Here is a 19,775-nt window from a genome sequence, read left to right as displayed (position 1 = left end):
CTGATGTTTTGAATTATTGACCTCATTTCAACTTTTCAAAAATCTGCTTAAGTTTAAATATGAATTCAAAGAATGGTAGCTGCCAGAACTGTAACCACAAAGATATTTTTGCTTACCTGTGCAGCACCTGTAATCATATTTGGAATGAAATCTTTGTGACCTGGTGCATCCATTAATGTGATCACTTTTGTCTTAGTTTCAAACTTTGTCACTCCTACATCCATTGTTACACCTCTAAAAGCATCAGAAATAAAAATTGTTATTCGTATTTGAATGTTAGGAGGTTGAACATTAAGTATACTTCTTCATCTAAAACACCAGAATGTGTTATCTCACTTGACACCGAGAAAGCGTTTGATAGAGTTGAATGGGAATATTTATTTAAAATACTTGAGAAATTTAATTTTAGCCCAAAATTCATATCTTGGATTAAAATGATATATCATATACCTTTGGCTTCTGTACTTATTAATAATCAGAGATCCCCCTTTTTTAGGCTTTTTAGAGGCACTAGATAGGGCCGTCCTTTAAGCCCTTTACTATATGATATTGCCTTGGAACCCTTGGCAATCGCTCTTCGTGATTCACCCAATATATTTGGCATTATTCGTGGGAATGAGACGCATAAGGTATCATTATATGCAGATGACCTGTTACTATATATCCCTAATCCAGAGAAATCCATTCCTGCAGTAATATTATTACTTATTCAGTTCAGTAGTTTTCCTGGTTATAAATTGAATCTTAATAAGAGTGAGCTTTTTTTATTAAATATGCAAGTTCCAATCTATAGATAATCACCATTTAGACTGGTTACTGATTATTTTACTTATTTGGGTGTTAAAATTACTAAGCATAAGGATCTATTTAAAGTTAACTTTTTACCCTTAATTGAGCTTGTTAAGCAACTACTTATTAAATGGTCCCCATTGTCCCTATCATTGATTGGTCAAATCAATGCTATTAAGATGATTATTTTACCTAAATTTCTGTATCTATTTCAGGTGGTACCAATCTTCATCTCTAAATCCTTTTTTGATATTATTCTAAAATTTCTTCATAAATATGGCAGAATAAAAATCCTAGATTAAGTAAGAAATATTTACAGAAATCAAAAAAGGATGGCGGTTTGGCATTGCTGAGCTTTAGATTCTATTATTGAGCAATTAATATTCGATACCTAACGTTCTGGACGCAAGATTTGGATGAAATTCAATGTCCATGATGGGTGAACCACGAGTGTGAGTCTGTACAGGGGTTCTCATTGGCTTCTATTTTAGGGGCTTCGCTTCCCTTTGCACTTACTAAAGTGAATAAACAAACGATTAATCCAATAATTAAACATACAATACAAATATGGTTTCAATTTCATAAATTTTTTGGATTGAATAAATTTATCCTATCAAGTCCTATTATATCCAATTTTTTTCTTCCAACCATCCAGACTGGTCAAACTTTTCTTTTATGGAAAACAAAGGGAATAATATGTTTTCGTGATTTACAAACGTATTTCTGGATAATTGTCTCATGTCCTTTGAACAGTTGACCAATAAATATAATTTGCCTAGATCACATTTTTTTTCAGATATTTACAGATTAGAAACTTTTTGAAGGTTATTTTACCTACTTTTCTGATATCAAATTGAAATTACTGAATTTCTTTTAGGTTTAAACCCCTACCAGAAGAGTTTAATAGCAATTGTTTATGATTTAATTACGAAAATACGTTTAGGTATGTCTGATAAAATTAAGAATGAATGGGAAAGAGAACTTCAGGTATCTTTACCCATAGAGAAAATTCTCCAACTAGTTCACACTTCTTCAATGTGTGCCAGACACGCTTTGATACAACTTAAGGTGGTTCATAGGGCCCAGATATTTAAGGATAAGTTAGCTCATTTTTATGGTCATATAAATCCTGTCTGTGACAGATGTAATTCTGAGGTGGCTTCCTTGATGCATATGTTCTGGTCTTGCCCTCTTTTTGAAAAATATTGGAAAGACATTTTTGATATTATTTCAGTAGTTTTACGTATTGATTTACAACCTCATCCTATTACTGCAATTTTTGGATGACCAATGATAGACTTTATTCATTTATCCCCTTCAGCTTGTTGTTTGATTGCATTTGTTACATCAATAGCCAGAAGATCCATTTTACTTAAATGGAAAGATTCTAATCCCCCTACATTTCAATGGTTTTCCTAAACTATAACATGCTTAAATTTGGAAAAAATTAGGAGTGGTACCACTGATCCTTTGGTTAAATTTGAGGAAACTTGGCTGCCATTTAGTCAACATTTTCATATGATGTAAGTTGACCTTTTCCGGATCCTTGTTAATAACTTTTTGTTGTGTATAGAGCGGAGTTAATGACAAATAATGATTTTAACCGATGAAATATTGCAGCCCAGTTTCTGTTTTGTTTGATTTTGCTTTTTTTAGTGTAGGGGATTAGAACTTTTTTTTGAATCTTTTTCACGTTCAGTTATTAAGAGATTGGGAGGTTTAAATTAAATATGTTACTCAGAGTCTGTGTCTGTATACGTTAATCGTTATTGATGTAATTCCAATCTCGTTGTATCATTAACATTGTTATGTTTAACAATTTGAAACTCAATAAAAAAGATTTTTTAAAAAGCATCGGAAAAGTCCATTTTTAAACAATCTTGAAAGGCTCAATAATGCATCATTTAAAAATACCAGTTTTATCTAGTGTTATGGCACAAATGTCTACAGGGGAAGGAACTCCATTCTCGCACAATCTTAATTATTTGTAGATATAGAAACAGGAAAACATAGAAACCTACAGCACAATACAGGCTCTTCGGCCCACAAAGCGGTGCTGAACATGTCCTTACCTGAGAACTACCTAGCCTTACCCATAGCACTCTATTTTTCTAAGCTCCATGTACCTATCCAGTAAACAGTAAAGGCATCCGTTAGCCTTGCGAGACCATGGATCTGCGCCTGGAAAGTCTTCACTCTCCAGGGCGCAGGCCTGGGCAAGGTTGTATGGAAGACAAGCAGCTGCCCATACTGCAAGTCTCCCCTCTCCACGACACCAATGTTGTCCAAGGGAAGAGCATTAGGACCCATACAGCTTGGCACCAGCATCGTCGCAGAGCAATGTGTGATTAAGTGCCTTGCCATGTTCCCTCAGCTGGGGCTCGAACTCACGATCTTCAGGTCGCTGGTCCAATGCCTTAACCACTTGGCCATGTGCCCACACACATACCTATCCAGGAGTCTCTTAAAAGACCAATCATTTCCACCTCTACCACTGGTGCCGGCAACCCATTCCACGCGCTCACCACTCTCTGCATAAAAAACGTTACCTGACCTCTCCTCTATACCTACTTCCAAGCACCTTAAAACTATGCCCTCTCACGCTAACCATTTCAGCTCTGGGAAAAAGCCTCTGACTATCCACACGATCAATGCCTCTCATTATCTTGCACACCTCTATCAAGTCCACCTCTCATCCTCCGTCATTCCCAGGAGAAAAGGCCAAGTTCACTCAACCTGTTTTCATAAGGAATGCTCCCCAATCCAGGCAGTATCCTTGTAAATCTCCTCTGCACCCTTTCTATGATTTCCATGTCCTTCTTGTAGTGAGGCAACCAGAACTGAGCACAGTACTCCAAGTGGGGTCTGCCCAGAGTCCCATATAGCTGTGACATTACCTCTCTGCTTCTAAACTCAATCCCACAGTTGATGAAGGCCAATGGACTGTATGCCTTCTTAACCACAGAGTCAACCTGCACAGCTGCTTTGAGTGTCCTATGGATTCGGACTCCAAGATCCCTCTGATCGCCCACACTGCCAAGAGTCTTACCATTAATGCTATGTTCTGCCATCATATTTGACCTACCAATATGAACCACCTCACACTTATCTGGGCTGAATTCCATCTGTCACTTCTCAGCCCAGTTTTGCATCCTATCAATGTCCCGCTGTAACCTCTGACAGCCCTCTACACTATCCACAACACCCCTAACCTTTGTGTCATCAGCAAATTTACTAACCCATCCTTCCACTTTCTCATCCAGGTCATTTATAAAAATCACGAAGAGTAAGGGTCCCAGAACAGATCTCTGAGGCACACCACTGGTCACCAACCTCCATGCAGAATATGACTCATCTACAACTACTCTTTGCCTTCTGTGGGCAAGCCAGTTCTGGATCCACAAAGCAATGTCCCCTTGGATCCCATGCCTCCTAACTTTCTCAATAAGCCTTGCATGGGGTACCTTATTAAATGCCTTGCTGAAATCCATATACACTACATCCATGGCCCTACCTTCATCAATGTGTTTAGAAACATCCTCAAAAGATTAAATCAGGCTTGTAAGGCACGACCTGCCTTTGACAAAGCCATGCTGACTATTCCTAATCATATTATGCCTCTCCAGATGTTCACAAATTCTGTCTCTCAGGATCTTCTCCAACAACTTACCAACCACTGAAGTAAGACTCACTGCTCTCTAATTTCCTGGCCTATCCCTACTCCCTTTCTTGAATAATGGAACAACACCCGCAACCCTCCAATCCTCCAGAACCTCTCCCATCCTCATTGATGATGCAAAGATCATCGCCAGAGGCTCAGCAATCTCCTTCCTCACTTCCCACAGTAGCCTGCAGTACATCCCGTCCAGTCCCGGTGACTTATCCAACTTGATGCTTTCTAAAAGCTCCAGCACATCCTCTTCCTTAATATCTACATGCTCAAGCTTTCCAGTCCGCTGTAAGTCATCCCTACAATCACCAAGATCCTTTCCCGTAATGAATACTGAAGCAAAGTATTCATTAAGTACCTCTGCTATCTCCTCCGGTTCTATACACACTTTTCCACTGTCACACTTAATTGGTCTTATTCTCTCATGTCTTATCCTCTTGCTCTTCACATACTTGTAGAATGCCTTGGGGTTTTCCTTAATCCTGTCCTGCAAGGCCTTCTCATGGTCCCTTCTGGCTCTCGTAATTTCATTCTTAAGCTCTTTCATGCTGGCCTTAGAATCTTCTAGATCTCTTTCATTACCGAGTTTTTTGAACTTTCCACATCTACTCTATCTAAGCTCTGTCAATGTGATCTCTGCCTTATGCTTCACAATTCCAGTGAGTACAGACCCAAAGCCATCAGATGTTCCTCGTATGATAACCCTTTCATTCCCGGAAAAATCTTTGAGAACCTCCTCTGAAGCCTCTCCAATGCCAGCACAACTTTTCTTAGATGAGGAGCCCCAAACTATTCACAATACTCAAAGTAAGGCCTCATCAGTGCCTTATAAAGCCTCTGCATCACATCCTGTTCTTCTATTCCAGACCTCTTGAAATGAATGCTAACATTGCATTTGCCTTCCTCACCAACCACTCAACCTGCAACTTATCTTTAAGGTGTTCTGCACAAGGACTCCAATGTCCCTTTGCATCATAGATTTTTGGATTTTCTTCCCATTTAGAAAATACTCTGCACATTGATTTCTCCTATCAAACTGCATGGCCATGCATTTTCCAACATTGCATTTCATTTGCCACTTTCCTTCCCATTCTCCTAGTCCATCCAAGTTCTTCTGCAGCCTGCTTCCTCAACACTACCTGCCCTTCACCCAATCTTCATATCATCTGCAATCTTGGCAACAAAGCCATCTATTTCATCATCTATATCATTGATATAGAGCATAAAAAGAAGTGGTCCCAACACCGACCCCTGCGGAACACCACTAGTCACTGGCAGCCAACCAGAGAAGGATCTTTTTATTTCCACTTGCTGCCTCCTACAATCAGCCAATGCTCTAACCATGCCTGTAACTTCCTTGTCATACCATGGGCTCTAAATCTGGTAAGTAGCCTCATATGTGGCATCTTGTCAAAGGCCTCCTGAAAGTCCAAATATACAACATCCACTGTATCCCCCTTTATCGATCCTACTTGTAATCTCCTCAAAGAATTCCAACAGGTTCATCAGGCAAAATTTTTCCTTAAGGAAACCATGCTGACTTTGTCCCATCTTGTCCTATGTCACCAAATACTCTATAAACTCATCCTTAACAACTGACTCCAACATCTGAGGTCAGGCTAACTGGTCTATAATTTCCTTTCTGCTGCCTTCCTCTATTCTTAAGGAGTGAAATGACATTTGCAATTTTCCAGTCCCCTGGTACCATGCCAGAGTCCAATGATTTTTCGGCAAGATCATTACTAATGCCTCCACAATCTCTACCATTACCTCTTTCAGAACCCTAGTACACAGTTCATCTGGTCTGGGTGACTTATGTACCCTTAGAGCCTTCAGCTTTTTGAGCACCTTCGCCCTTATAATAGTAACTGCACTCACTTCTCTTCCCTCGCACCCTTCAACATCTGGCACACTGCTAGTGTCTTCTACAATGAAGAGTGATGCAAAATACTCATTTAGTTCATCTGCCATCTCCTTGTCCCCCATTATTATTTCTCCAGCCTAATTTTCTAGTGGTCCTATATCCACTCTCATCTCTCTTTTATTTTACATATGTGATAAAGCTTTTACTATCTACTCTGATATTGTTTGTTAGGTTGCTTTTGTATTTCACCTTTTCCCTCCTAATGATTCTTTTAGTTGCTCTCAGTAGGGTTTTAAAAGCTTCCCAATCTCTATCTTCCTGCTAATTTTTGCTTTGTTGTATGCCCTCTCTTACTTTCACACTAGCTTTGACTTCCCTTGTTAGCCACAGTTGTAATGTTTTGCCATTTGAGTATTTTTGTTTTTGGAATACATCTACCCTGCAATTTCCTCATTTTTTCCCAGAAACCCACGCCACTGCTACTCTATCATCCCTGCCAGTATCTCCTTCCAGTTTACTTTGGCCAACACCTCTCCCTTACCACTGTAATTTCCTTTAATCGACTGAAATACTGCTACGTCAGACTTTACTTTTTCCCTATCAAATTTCAAGTTGAACTCAATCGTATTGTGATCACTGCCTCCTAAGGGTTCTTTTACCTTAAAGGTCCCCAATTGCCTCTGGTTCATTACATAACACCCAACTGATCCCCTAGTAGGCTCAACAACAAACTGCTCTAAAAAGCTTTCTCATAAGCATTTAACAAACTCTCTCTCAGGATCCTTTACCAACCTGATTTTTCCAATCAACCTGCATGCTAAAACCTCCCGTGACTATCATAACAATGCCCTTTGGACATGCCTTTTCTATTTCCCATTCTAATCTGTGGTCCACATCCCAGCTACTGCAGGGAGGCCTGTATATAAACTGCCATCAAGGTCCTTTTATTCCTTGCAGTTTCTTAACTCAATCCCACAAGGATTCAACATCATCTGATCCTATGTCACATCTTTCTATTGATTAGATGCCATTTTTTTTGACCAGTAGAGCCACGCTGCCCCCTCTGCCTACCTTCCTATCCCTCCGATACAAGTCGTAATGTTGGACATTCAGCTCCCAATTACAAGCATCCTTCAGCCATGATTCAGTGATGGCCACAACATCATACTTTACAATCTGTAATAGTGCAACATGATCATCTACCTTATTTCTTATACTCCATGCATTGAGATATTACATTTTGAGTACTGTATTTGCTACGCTTTTTGATTCTGTATCCCTCATGCACTGATACTTGGACAGGCTGGGTAAGCAGGCAGATGCAGTTTAATGTGGATAAATGTGAGGTTATCCACTTTGGTGGCAATAACAGGAAGGCAGATTACTATCTGAATGGTGTCAAGTTAGGAAAAGGGGAAGTACAATGAGATCTGGGTATCCTTGTTCATCAGTCACTGAAAGTAAGCACACAGGTACAGCAGGCATTGAAGAAAGCTAATGGCATGTTGGCCTTCATAACAAGGGGAGTTGAGTATAGGAGCAAAGAGGTCCTTCTGCAGCTATACAAGGCCCTGGTGAGACCCCACCTGGAGTACTGTGTGCAGTTTTGGTCTCCAAATTTGCGGAAGGACATTCTTGCTATGGAGGGAGCACAGCGCAGGTTCACTGGGTTAATTCTAGGGATGGCGGGAATGTCAAATGTTGAAAGATTGGACCGACTGGGCTTGTATACACTGGAATTTAGAAGGATGAGAGGGGATCTGATTGAAACATATAAGATTATTAAGGGATTGGACACGCTAGAGGCAGGAAACATGTTCCCAATGTTGGGGAGTCCAGAACCAGAGGCCACAGTTTAAGAATAAGGGGTAGACCATTTAGAACGGAGCTGAGCAAAAACTTGTTCACACAGAGGGTTGTGGATCTGTGGAATGCTCTGTCTCAGAAGGCAGTGGAGGCCAATTCTCTGGATTCTTTCAAGAAAGAGTTAGATAGAGCTTTTAAAGATAGTGGAGTCAAGGGATATGGGGAGAAGGCAGGACCAGGGTACTGATTGTGGATGATCAGCCATGATCACAGTGAATGGCGGTGCTGGCTCGAAGGGCCGAATGGCCTACTCCTGCACCTATTGTCTATTGATACTCATAGTGCTGGCTGCAGTTATGTCCTATCATCTGCTTGCCCTTCCTGACAGCCTGACTTTTGCTTATTTCCCATCCATCCTACCCTGAGTCCCTTCACTCTGATACCCACGCCCCTGCCAAATTAGTTTAAACCTTCCCCAACAGCTCTAACAAACCTGCCCACAAGCATATTGGTCCCTAACGGGTTCAGGTGCAACCCGTCACTTTTGTATAGGCCATACCTTAGGGTGTTTATAACCTACGCCTTCTGAATAGTCCCCATAAACTACAGCCATTGCTGTTCTGCCATCTTCCTGGATAGTGTCCCCTTCCAATTAATTTGTCCAGCTCCTCTGTAATTCCCTTTACTCTACTGTAATACTGCTACAGCTGACTTCCACTCACACTGCACGGTGAACCCTATCATATTGTGATCACTGTCTCCTAAGAGTTCCTTTAGCTTTAAGTTCTCTAACTAAGTCTGGGTCATTACATAACACTCAATCCAGAACGCCTTAACCCTTGTGGGTTCAAACATTACCTGCTCTAAAATGCCATCTCATAGGCACTCTACAAATTCTCTCCCTTGGGAAAGCAGAAAGTAGGGGGGAGGGAAAGATGTGCTTGGTGGTGGGATCCCGTTGGAGATGGCGGATCATTGGAAGGACAACGTTAATGTCCGCTCTGTTAAATTAAAGACAGATTGGCCCTGGGTCCATTGTTGTTTGTCATCTATATTACTGTTTTAGATGATAATGTGGTGAACTGGTTCAACAAATTTGTGGATGATACCAAGACTGGGGGCATAGTGGACAGAGAGGAAGGCTATCAAAACTTGCAGTGGGATGCACTAAGTCAGACTGAAGGCCCTGTTTCAGTGTTGGAGTGCTTTATGACTCTATGATGCTTAGCTTTTCCGCTATGTGCACAATGGTTGGCATAGTTACAGACAGCAGTTTGCAAACGGAATACAGATTTTCACACCCATAGATACATACATATGTGAAAAATTATTTACCTTTCCCTTTCTTCACCTGTTTCGTCCAGAACCCAAGCAAAGGCAAATGAGGCTTTTCCTGCTTTTTTTGATTCTTGTTCGTATTTGTGCATGACACGTTTGTTTACATTGCCCAGAAGAAAGAGTACATGGCCCATTAAAGTACTTTTACCAGCATCTACATGGCCTGTCATAAAACAATTACAATTGAATTAATAGATACATTTTTTCAATAAATTAAATGTTTAATACTACTGAAAGTAACTTACTGTATTCACATTTTGTCAGCTAAATGAAAATGAAAGAGGTAGCAACTTGTAGGTGTCAAATTTGGGAGGTAATATTCATCCATGAAAGGGCATCCATTTTTGACCTCCTAATCTAGTCATGTACCAATTGTTATGTCCTCATTCATACCAGCTTAGACCTGTTAATGTATCATAAATCTGGGATCAAGCATACTTTTTATTGTCTACACCACTTGGAACATAATTCTTAATTTTGCTCTGTACAGTATTTCAGAGATAGAGATTGCTGACTTACTGATTTCTGTAGAAGACTAGCTTGGCTTCATTTCTCTCAGTAAAATATGAAGAACTGAGTTCTACAGAATCCTATCTATCCTACTGTTGAGTAGACTGGGCTAAACAAATCAGTTCAGTATCAAATTTGATTGCATTAAAAGATTATCCTTGAAGTTCCCTTCAAAATTAGTAAATGCAAATCTCTGCTTCAATAAAAGATAAAATGAGTGAGCAATATATAATTACTAGAAACACAACCACTACAAACAATGTGATGTGTTGTACACAGGGATATTTTTCTTAAATGTAATATGTGAAAGGAAGAGATACAAAAATAGTACCTGAAACCATAAGTTTCATTTGAATCAGAGTTTCCATTACTACTATTTAAGTAATAACAAATGCAACTTTCTACAAATATCTGTAAAAATGACAAAACAATATATATAATGAACATTTCAGCTGCAGAAAATCTCATTTTTAATGATTTTTCCATGGTAATGTATTTATTTGAAAATTCTAACATTCTTTTTTTTAGAAGTAACTATTGCTGTTTACTTTTCACTGTCAATAAATAAAGGAGAAATAGGAGGACCTGGAATGAACACCTTACAGTTGTGACAAATTTGTATTTAATGTGTTTCTTTTTATTATTGAGTTTTTTATTTTGTAATTTTTTTTTGTGCTGTATTGGATCCGGAGTAATAATTATTTCGGGAACTACATTAAACAATATTAAATCTTGAAATTGTGGAATCAAGATCCAGAGGCAATGCATCTATAAGCAGACATGACTCACAGAAGTTTCACTTGTTAATAATGGCTAATTGCAATAGTGTCAATTGGAGTCAAGATGCTTCCTGATTAACAGCTACACAGTATGTTCAACCTAGCTGTTTGAAAGCTTGTCAACTTGGTTTACTGAAGTTATCCGTCTCAATGACTGTCTGAATGACAGCTGTGTTTGTTGACATAAATTTTATTTTGGCTTCCACTGCCTTGAAGATATGAAAGAGATTTAAAATTCAGGTTCACCAGGTATTTTCATCTCATTGATCGACGAGGTATGTGGAGAGCCACAATGAGATATCAAGTTCAATTCCTAATGATGTAGCCAAGTACTGTATTTGTTTACTCAATTTGCATTCAGTTGGGAATACTCTCTAAATTACAGTACACTTGTGTATTACTGTCAATTTTAATAAATGCATTTGTTGTTAATAGATTAATGCTTTAACAGTATCCTAGCAGTGATAAAAATATTTTGGACATGGACTGGCTAATAAACAAGTGGCAGAAGAAAATTAATACAAGAAGTCTGAAGTGTTTAATTTTGACAGATGGAATATAACGTGCATAATTATGAGGAAAGAGCAGCAGAACAAGAGAGACTGGATTACTCTGCAAAGAGGCAGTGCAGGTTTAATAAACCAAATTATAACTTTAGATATTCTAATTTGTTTTTGACTCTAAGAATAAGAGGCTCCAGCCTGTCCTAAGCTAAATACTGTAAAGGTCCATTTAATTTATAAAGTACTGACTGTATAAAGGTATAGTCTAGCTTGTAATATAGACACGAACAGTGAATGTACATGCTTAACCACAACATCAATTATTTCTTACCAATAACAACCAGATTCAGAAGCTGTTTTCCTCCTTGCCTTTTTTCAAGTTCAACTTTCACATCAAGTTGCTGTCTTGTTTTGGTAGAGACTTTGCTTGGTGTCTGAACAACTGTTGTTTCTTCATTTAAAGGGGAAACAGTACCTACAGCATTTGTCTTTGGAGAAGTCTCCAGCAGGACAGATGGAAAAACTTCATTTTGCACTGCACCCTTTCGGAGGTGGTCATTCTCATCAGCGTTTGCTCTGTAACCAATGAAGGAAACAATTAAAACAGACATCTAGGTATATTCATATTCCTAATCTCAGAAAGCATACAATCCACAAAGCACATGGAATACTGTAAAACCACAATCTAACTTATTCCATGGTGGTAAACAAAACTTTCATTAATTACAATCTGTAATATTTCCATGATTCTAATTGAAAGTTTGATTGGGTATTAGATAAAAACTGCAAAATACTGGTAACATTAAGAGTCTTTTAGTCAATGGCTAACCAAAAGATGTCATTGCACAAAACAATGAAAACCTGTAATCTTGCAAAAACTATTAAATTAATTCTAGTGTGTAGTGCTGCGAAATTGAGATGGGGAAGGGGAGAAGTTGGGAAGAAGTTATTTAAGATCCTCATACTGGACGTAGGTAGAACCCCACAGCTTATTGCTTTCTTTTGTCCTCTGCATTACATCCAGAGATTTTGACTGCATGTGAAATTGCCACACCAATATCAAAAGTAAAGGAAGAAAATTGGAGATTAAAGACACAAACATGCTATCCCTTCAGAAAAAAAATTAAACAAAGCATAAAATCTATATTGATATTTCAGTGCACCACTGAGAGAATGGCACCTGCTGTCAAGGATGCCATCTTTTGGACAAGACAATAAATAAATGCTGTCTATCCAAAAGTAACAGCAAATACTGTATTCTGTGGCACGGTTTCAAAGGTGGGTTAAGTTTCCCTATGATCAAGCAGAATTTCAGGAAGTAATATTGAAAAATAAATTACATGGTTATCAGCAAATTGCTGTTTATAAAAACTAGCAACATACAAAATGAATTTTGTCCTGTTGTCTGAAAATCTCACATCAAAATTAGATCAAATTGATTGTGCATAGCCTACATCACATTAAATACAAACACTAAAAGTGCTTCATTGTCTTTAAAATTCTTTGAGATGTTCAGAGTTGATGAAAGCTATATAAGAGAGCTTTTCGCTCTTGATTTAGTGCACCAAATAAGCAGGATTTTTCTTCATTCTTGTTAACTTTTCTCCAGCCTAAAACTCCTTCAAACAATGTCAACATTAGTGCAAAAGTCAAAATCTGTCCACAAAAAGTCTTTTTTTCTAAATGGCGGCTTTTAATTACTCACTGAATCCAAATGGTATTAACTACTTCCCCAAAACTGTGCGATTTAAAGTTCTAAAACTCATTAGGTTCTTCAACTTCAATAAAATCTTTGACACCAAATATGATTTCTTTTTGAGTACCTAGACTGCTATGGAGGTCAGGGTTATGATCACTCTCACAGTTTACTGCTGTAGGTCACTGAAGCTCCATTCACAGGGAAGGGAAAAAATCACCACCCTTCCCATTGGGAGCAGGGCAATGCGACCCAAAGTACAGGCATTCAGACTTAAGAGACATGTCTGAAAAGCTCCTTCTCCAATGCCACAAGCATAAAGGACATACACCTGGATATATTCTTATTCATCCACACATCCAAGTCCTTTCAACACCGAGCATTCTCCTAACACCTTTGCCTCATCATTCTATGAGTACCGAATATGTTAACATTTTCTTGCAACTGGAAGTGTATTGCCTGTTTTATGGATATGGCCTTTTAATAGTTGGCTGCAAAGATCGTTCCTGCTGGGCAACAGGCTGAGAACTTGCAACACCTCAATAGGGAATGCCATACTGTGTCTAGCTTAGTACAATATCATACAGAGCAACCTAACCATGTTGGTCTGTAAAGGTCAAAATATAAGTTCACACCCTTTCTGCAACTTTTAGAAATAGCATCAGTTTTGAGAAAAATGCTGTTTAACACCATGAAAAACCATGGGCATTTTCTGGGTCAGTATCTTCATTTATTCTTCAGACAGGAGCTCTTCCATGTTTATTGCCATTTAAAAATAATTTATGGGACTACAAAAATTGGATAATACATTGGGTTTACACTCTTTCTGTAGTTGTACAATAACTATAAAAGCAGGGTAACCTGTCCCCCAACGTAAATGCCCATGTGCACCAATCTGCACTCTTTTAATACAGAAAAATGAGGTCATTATAGAATCAAATTCATTTCAAGATGGTACAGAAACAGTTTCTCAATATTACTCACAATTCAGCATCTTTACATTGTGTTTCAAATGTACTTAGCTGATTAGTAAAACTGGTACCTTTTTTGCAGCCAACACATATAGTATCAGTTACCCTACCGAAAAAAAACCCTGAAATAGGTCTTGCAGACATGAAAAAACATTAAAGCTCATATCAGTTTTGTATTATACTAAACTTTATTAATCATGAGAATTAATTGCATGAAATAAGTCTGGTTCATTTCAGATTTCCCCCAATAGCCTTCAAATAAATCCTTCTCTTTTATTAACAAATTTGTGACATTTTACTATAGACACAGACTGATTATTCTCCATCTTCTTAAGCAGAGGTCAGACAATATTCAGCACATTTTCATAAGTTCATCCGTTTCTACACAAATCCCTTCCCACACCATTTTAGCAAAAACAAAAGTGAAATGTTAACTATTTCAGCAAGACAGTTCGGATTTAAAAACAGTCTCACTCTAATCAAGATAAGTACTACTTATCTCTGAAAACCATCACTGTGTTGTACTTCCCACGATACCTTTGTCAAAAACATTCATCTTCCTTTAAATACTTACATCTTATCTATGCAAACATGAGCAGCAATTTAATACATTTTACCAATGCAAGACAGGGAATAAAGAATGGTACCTTGGTATATTAAATCCTGTTACTTGTTTTCCAGATACTGTCATTTTTGCTACTTTTGGTATGATGTCGGCATCAACTCTAGCTGGTTGCTCCCTTGCTTTGCCTGAGGTACAAAAATAATGAAATCAGGAGGGGAGAATGGTAAAATTACACATACTAAGTAAACTTTCTGTAATGGTTTCCATCTTTTTTGCTACACTAAACTGTTTTAGCCATATAAAACACGGTATTACAAATTTGTAATCAGCTTTGACTAGGGAACATGCAAAGCCAAGCAGTGCCACTTGAAAAAGTTACCTCACGTGCAATTATAGTTCATTGATTTGAAACATTAATTTTCACTCTTCAAAGATGCTACCTGACCTGCTGAGTATTTCCAGAATTTTATATTTTTAATAACAAAGTAACTGGCTTTTAAATCCATTCTGATTCACATTGGACTTTAATTTGTCAGAGGCAATTTATAAATGTACCAGAGGGCCAATTTCATGTGTGACTACTTCTCCCATATTTGTGAAACTATTCCACCCATCCTTTGATGTACAGCTTCATGTGCAAGCACATACATATGTACACAAATGTAAGTGTACAAACCTACTTATAGAGTTTTAACTCTTTACCCTCCCACCAGCTACCCATTATGCTTCAAGAAAGTTTTCAGGTAAGTGCTGCAATACATCTAATATTAAACATCATGAGAATACAGTGGTGAACATGGTAATATTCTGAGCAGTCCAAAAATACTTCAAATGGAATGAATAAATAACACAAAAAATTTCTGGCACATGTTCTGGAACAAATTCTTATTTCAAATGAGTTCTATATATCTTACAAATGTAAGTTAAATGTAAACTGGGATATATAACTTACAAATGTAAATTTTTATTAAATCAAGTACTCCATAACAGTACTACACAATAAAACGTGCTCAAATGAATCATTTTAAGTGACTTAAATTTAAGGACCTTTTTGTTTGCATAAGACAGCACAAAACTTATTGCTCAAATGCATTTCATATTCAGTATTACATTTCAGGCAGACAGCTTAGAATCTTTATCTTGATTTAATAAAATAGTCTATTTGCATTAGAGCCAAATATATTTATAATACAAATTGCATCCAACATAGCCAGGAACAGAAAAGGCTACAGAAAGCAGTGGAAAGAGCCTATACTTCACTATAGGCAATCCCAAAGCCAAACCACCATTTACTTTGGACATAAGTGGCAAAGTTGATGCGGTGTAGCATTCTGGTTTAAGTTGACACCACTGAAGATGGGTGACAGTTTACTGGCAGTTCATAAAGCAAGAAATACACCTAAATTATTAATTACATTATTTTCCTGTGGAAAATTGTGGTAAATAATCACCGCAAACAATGAAGAGACGAGTAAAGGCGAGGGTCGTGTGGATGCGATGCAGAGCGAGGTCAAGGCATGTTCAGGAAACAGTGGTTGGAGAAAGGCTGAAACAGAGTTACAGCGAGCAATACTGACAAAAATCAGCAGAGGAATCTCAGAGCCCATTCACCTAAACCGAGAGCGAAGTTGGATGTATCAAAGTGCTGGGTCAATTTGGAAAGGTCAGGTACAGGCCAAAACTTGGCGGCAGGGTCTGGGCCCAGAGCGTATCAATGTAACAGGGCCCAGATCTTAGAGTGAAGCACGACCCAGTTTCAGATGATTTAAACGCCAGGCCAGATGGATTGAAAAGGCAGGGTGTTGGGACCGGAGATGAGGGTCGGGCTGGTTCTGCTCACTGGTCTGCAACATTTGCTCCTTTCTCTGTGGCAATGAGGCTGAGGCCGTGGGCTTACTCCGGCTGTTCCAGGATTCATGTCTATGTACTCATTTTGAATTCTGTTACTTGCTTTTATTGCTTGCCCGACTTATGCTTTTTTCCCCTCTCTGTGCATTGAGTGTTGATCTTTTATTAATGTTTTCGTTTGAGACTGTTTTGTGGCTGCCTGTAAGGAGACGAATCTCAAGGTTGTGTAATTTATACATGCTTTGTATTTTGAACTTTGAACTTATACTGCCAGCAGAGTTAACTGTCTGAAGCATATGGTACCATTAGAATCAAGCCAGAAGATTAAAAACTACACCAAGCTTTTCCTATCATATCTACCCCACATATGCATAGTAACATAAGAAAATAGGACCAAAAGTGAGCCACCAGGATCCTCAGGTTTGTACAGACATTCAACCTGAACATGGGCAATCAATGCTAGTTTTGACTTCTCTAGTTCCCAACAAACTTTAATTTCTCAATCTTTCAAATATTTATCTACCTCTTATAGGTAAAGATCTGACCTCCATTTGAGACAAAAAACTCTGGAGGTTCAAAGTTCTAACTAAATGTATTATCAAAGTACATATACGTCACCATATATAATCCTGAGATTCATTTTCATGCAGGCATACTCAATAAACGCATAGAATAATAACCACAACAGAATCCTGAAGAAGAAATTTCCATGCCTGTCAGTCTTAAAAGGCTAGCCCCTAATATTACAAGTGTCCCCTTGTTTGACTCGTCAATGCTCAAAGTTCAAAGTAAATTTATTAACATGAATTATAAATTTTACTTTATTAGACCTGCAATAAAATGTAAACAGCTGAAAATAGCAACCTATTTCACTTCATTCAAAGAAAACACACTCTACAAGTATTATATTTTTCTCAAGACAATTAGGATTCATATCATGCAGCACAGAAATAGCCGTTTGGCCCAACCAGTTAATGCTGACCAACATTTCCATCTAAATAGGCCCTATTTGAATTCATTTTGCCCATATCTGTTCTTTCCTATCCGTTCAAGTGCCTTTTAAATGTTGTTAATGTACCTGGCTCAACCACTTCTTCTGGCAGCTCATTCCATATACAGACCACTCTCTGGGTGGAAAAGTTTGTCCCTTAAGTTCCTATTAAATCTCTCCCTTCTCACCCTAACCTATGCCTATTAGTTCTTAATTCCCCTACTCTGGAAGAAAAAAACATCATGTCCATCCACCATTCCTCATGATTTAATACACTGCTCATTCTCCTTCACTCCAAGTGAATAAAGTACCTATCTGTTCAACCTCTCTCCAGAACTCAGATCCGCGAACTTCTGCTACATCCTCGTATATCTCCTTTGCATTCCTTCCATCTTACTAGCATCTTTCAAGTCAAGTCAAGTCACTTTTAATTGTCATTTTGACCATAACTGCTGGTACAGTACACGGTAAAAACGAGATGTTTTTCAGGACCACGGTGCTACATGAACAATACAAAACCTAAAGCAGGGTGACCAAAACCAAACATTATATTCCACTGTGGCTTCATCAATATCTTGTACAGCTGCAACATAACATTGCAACTTCTACACCCAATGTCCTAACTGAAGAATTCAGTACGCTGACCTGACTACCACTTTCAGGGAACCATAAACAGTACATGAAATCCTAGGACTCGCTGTTCCACAACACTCCTCAGGATTCTATTCTTCACGGTAGGTCATACCCTGACCTGTCTTGCCAAAATGCAATGCCTTACAGTAACTGAATTAAACTGCATTTGACATTCCTTGGGCCATTTACCTCGTGATCAAAATCTCTCTAATTCCTAATAACCATCTTCACCGTTTATGACACTATCTGTATTTATTTTAGTGTCATCTGCAAACTTACTAAACATGCTTGAATATTCTCATCTAAGTCATTGATATACTGTAGAATCAGTGTAGATGATAAATATCATTCGACCCAAATTCTCCACAACTAAGTAAATTGGTGGGGAGAAACCATCTTCAATCTTTGTAGGGACAATGAATAAAATTGATTTTTTGAATAGTTCAAGAGCAATCCTGACTTTATTTAAATCAGAAAGAAGTTTTTTTCCCCAAAAAGAGTCGCTGCTCAACCACCTGGAACAATAACTCATTCTGTTGTAAAGTTCAGTAGGGCCTTTAGCAGATGTCATCTTCTACACTGAGTTAGCAAATTGAGCTGACCAAAAGTTCTGCCACTCAATTCCTAACTTGAAACAAATCCTGCTCACCACCTGGCAATGTCTCGGTATGAATTTTTTTTTTAATGTGATCACATCTCCATTTCAGAACACACTTTCCCTACAAGTTTCTGAAGTCTGCAATCTCAGCTGTGCTCATGCCTGCGATATACCATTCATCCCTGATATACTTAATACCAAAACTTTAAAATTCGCTCCCCAAAACTGTTTCCCTTCTCTCCTCCATGCTCTTTGTGGGTCAATTTTGACTGAAAGTTAACCCGTTTTAATTTTTAAAAATTATTAATGCAAGATGGTTAACAAATCAGTACTGTATTAGAAAAATGAGGCCATAAGGATTATTTGTTTTACCCCATCAGTTAAATAAACATCAAAAAAGTTGTATCAAGCAGGGGAAATGCTAGAAAATGAGCTTTAATTTTAACAGAAAACTGGTCTTACTTAACATTTTATTATCATGTTGGAACATATTCAATAGAGTAAAGATCTATATCATCTTTCTAAAAACCCCTTTTCAAGTTTCATTTCACTCTGGTTTGAGGTCTACAATTCTAATCCTATCAAGGAAATGTGGGATTTTGTTTTTGAACTTTACAGACACTGACATGACTAATATAGCATACCTACTCATTGATATTGTTCCTAAACATAGGAAAACCAAAAGAGTAACCACAGATGCAACAAGCACATCCTTTTACAATATCTGATAATTTCCTTTCTCCTACAAACTATTCTCAATCAAAAATCCTCTAATATTACATTTATTCATGACAACTATCTCTTTATTTCACTAATATAAAGCAAAATTTAAATTGAGTATCATGGATGAAGTAAGGAAAAAGAGAACATCTCACTTTCATGACTTGCACTTCCCTATCTAATATTGCAGCTGGGGACAGATAGACAAGGTATGTGAGCCAGATCCAAACCTGCTTCCTTCTGCTCAGAATTCAACTAATATCATGTATACTTTTGTTAAATATTCAAGAATGTTTAAGATGCAAGCTATTTATTTTCAAAATAATCAATCTTTCTTAATGGCAATTCTGAGTTACTATCAGAAATAATGGAAATGTGAATTGTCTTTGCATTAAGAAAATCAACATATTTCCTCATAAGCATTGATTTTAGGAGATATGCATAATCAAAGAAGTTTTATTTGATTTGATTTTGTAGGCATAGTCTATTATTCG

General features: G+C 37.8%; 1 protein-coding gene across 2 annotated transcripts in view; it reads right to left on the bottom strand.

Annotated features, from left to right (window-relative positions):
- Positions 1–19,775, bottom strand: part of hbs1l (HBS1-like translational GTPase) — a 170,121-nt gene that overhangs the window by 41,690 nt on the left and 108,656 nt on the right. For both annotated transcript variants that reach the window (XR_011883932.1, XM_072249563.1), the window contains exons 5-8: positions 14,574–14,676; positions 11,591–11,835; positions 9,465–9,630; positions 117–234 (exon numbers count right to left, since the gene is read on the bottom strand). Coding sequence is in view for 1 of the 2 variants with exons in the window: in XM_072249563.1 (XP_072105664.1) it covers positions 117–234; positions 9,465–9,630; positions 11,591–11,835; positions 14,574–14,676 (632 nt within the window). In the remaining variant the exon portion in view is untranslated. The remainder of the gene's footprint in view (positions 1–116; positions 235–9,464; positions 9,631–11,590; positions 11,836–14,573; positions 14,677–19,775) is intronic.

Source organism: Mobula birostris, chromosome 2, assembly GCF_030028105.1.
Source record: "Mobula birostris isolate sMobBir1 chromosome 2, sMobBir1.hap1, whole genome shotgun sequence".
Classification (NCBI taxonomy): Eukaryota; Metazoa; Chordata; class Chondrichthyes; order Myliobatiformes; family Myliobatidae; genus Mobula; species Mobula birostris.
This window is presented reverse-complemented; position numbering and strand designations above follow the sequence as displayed.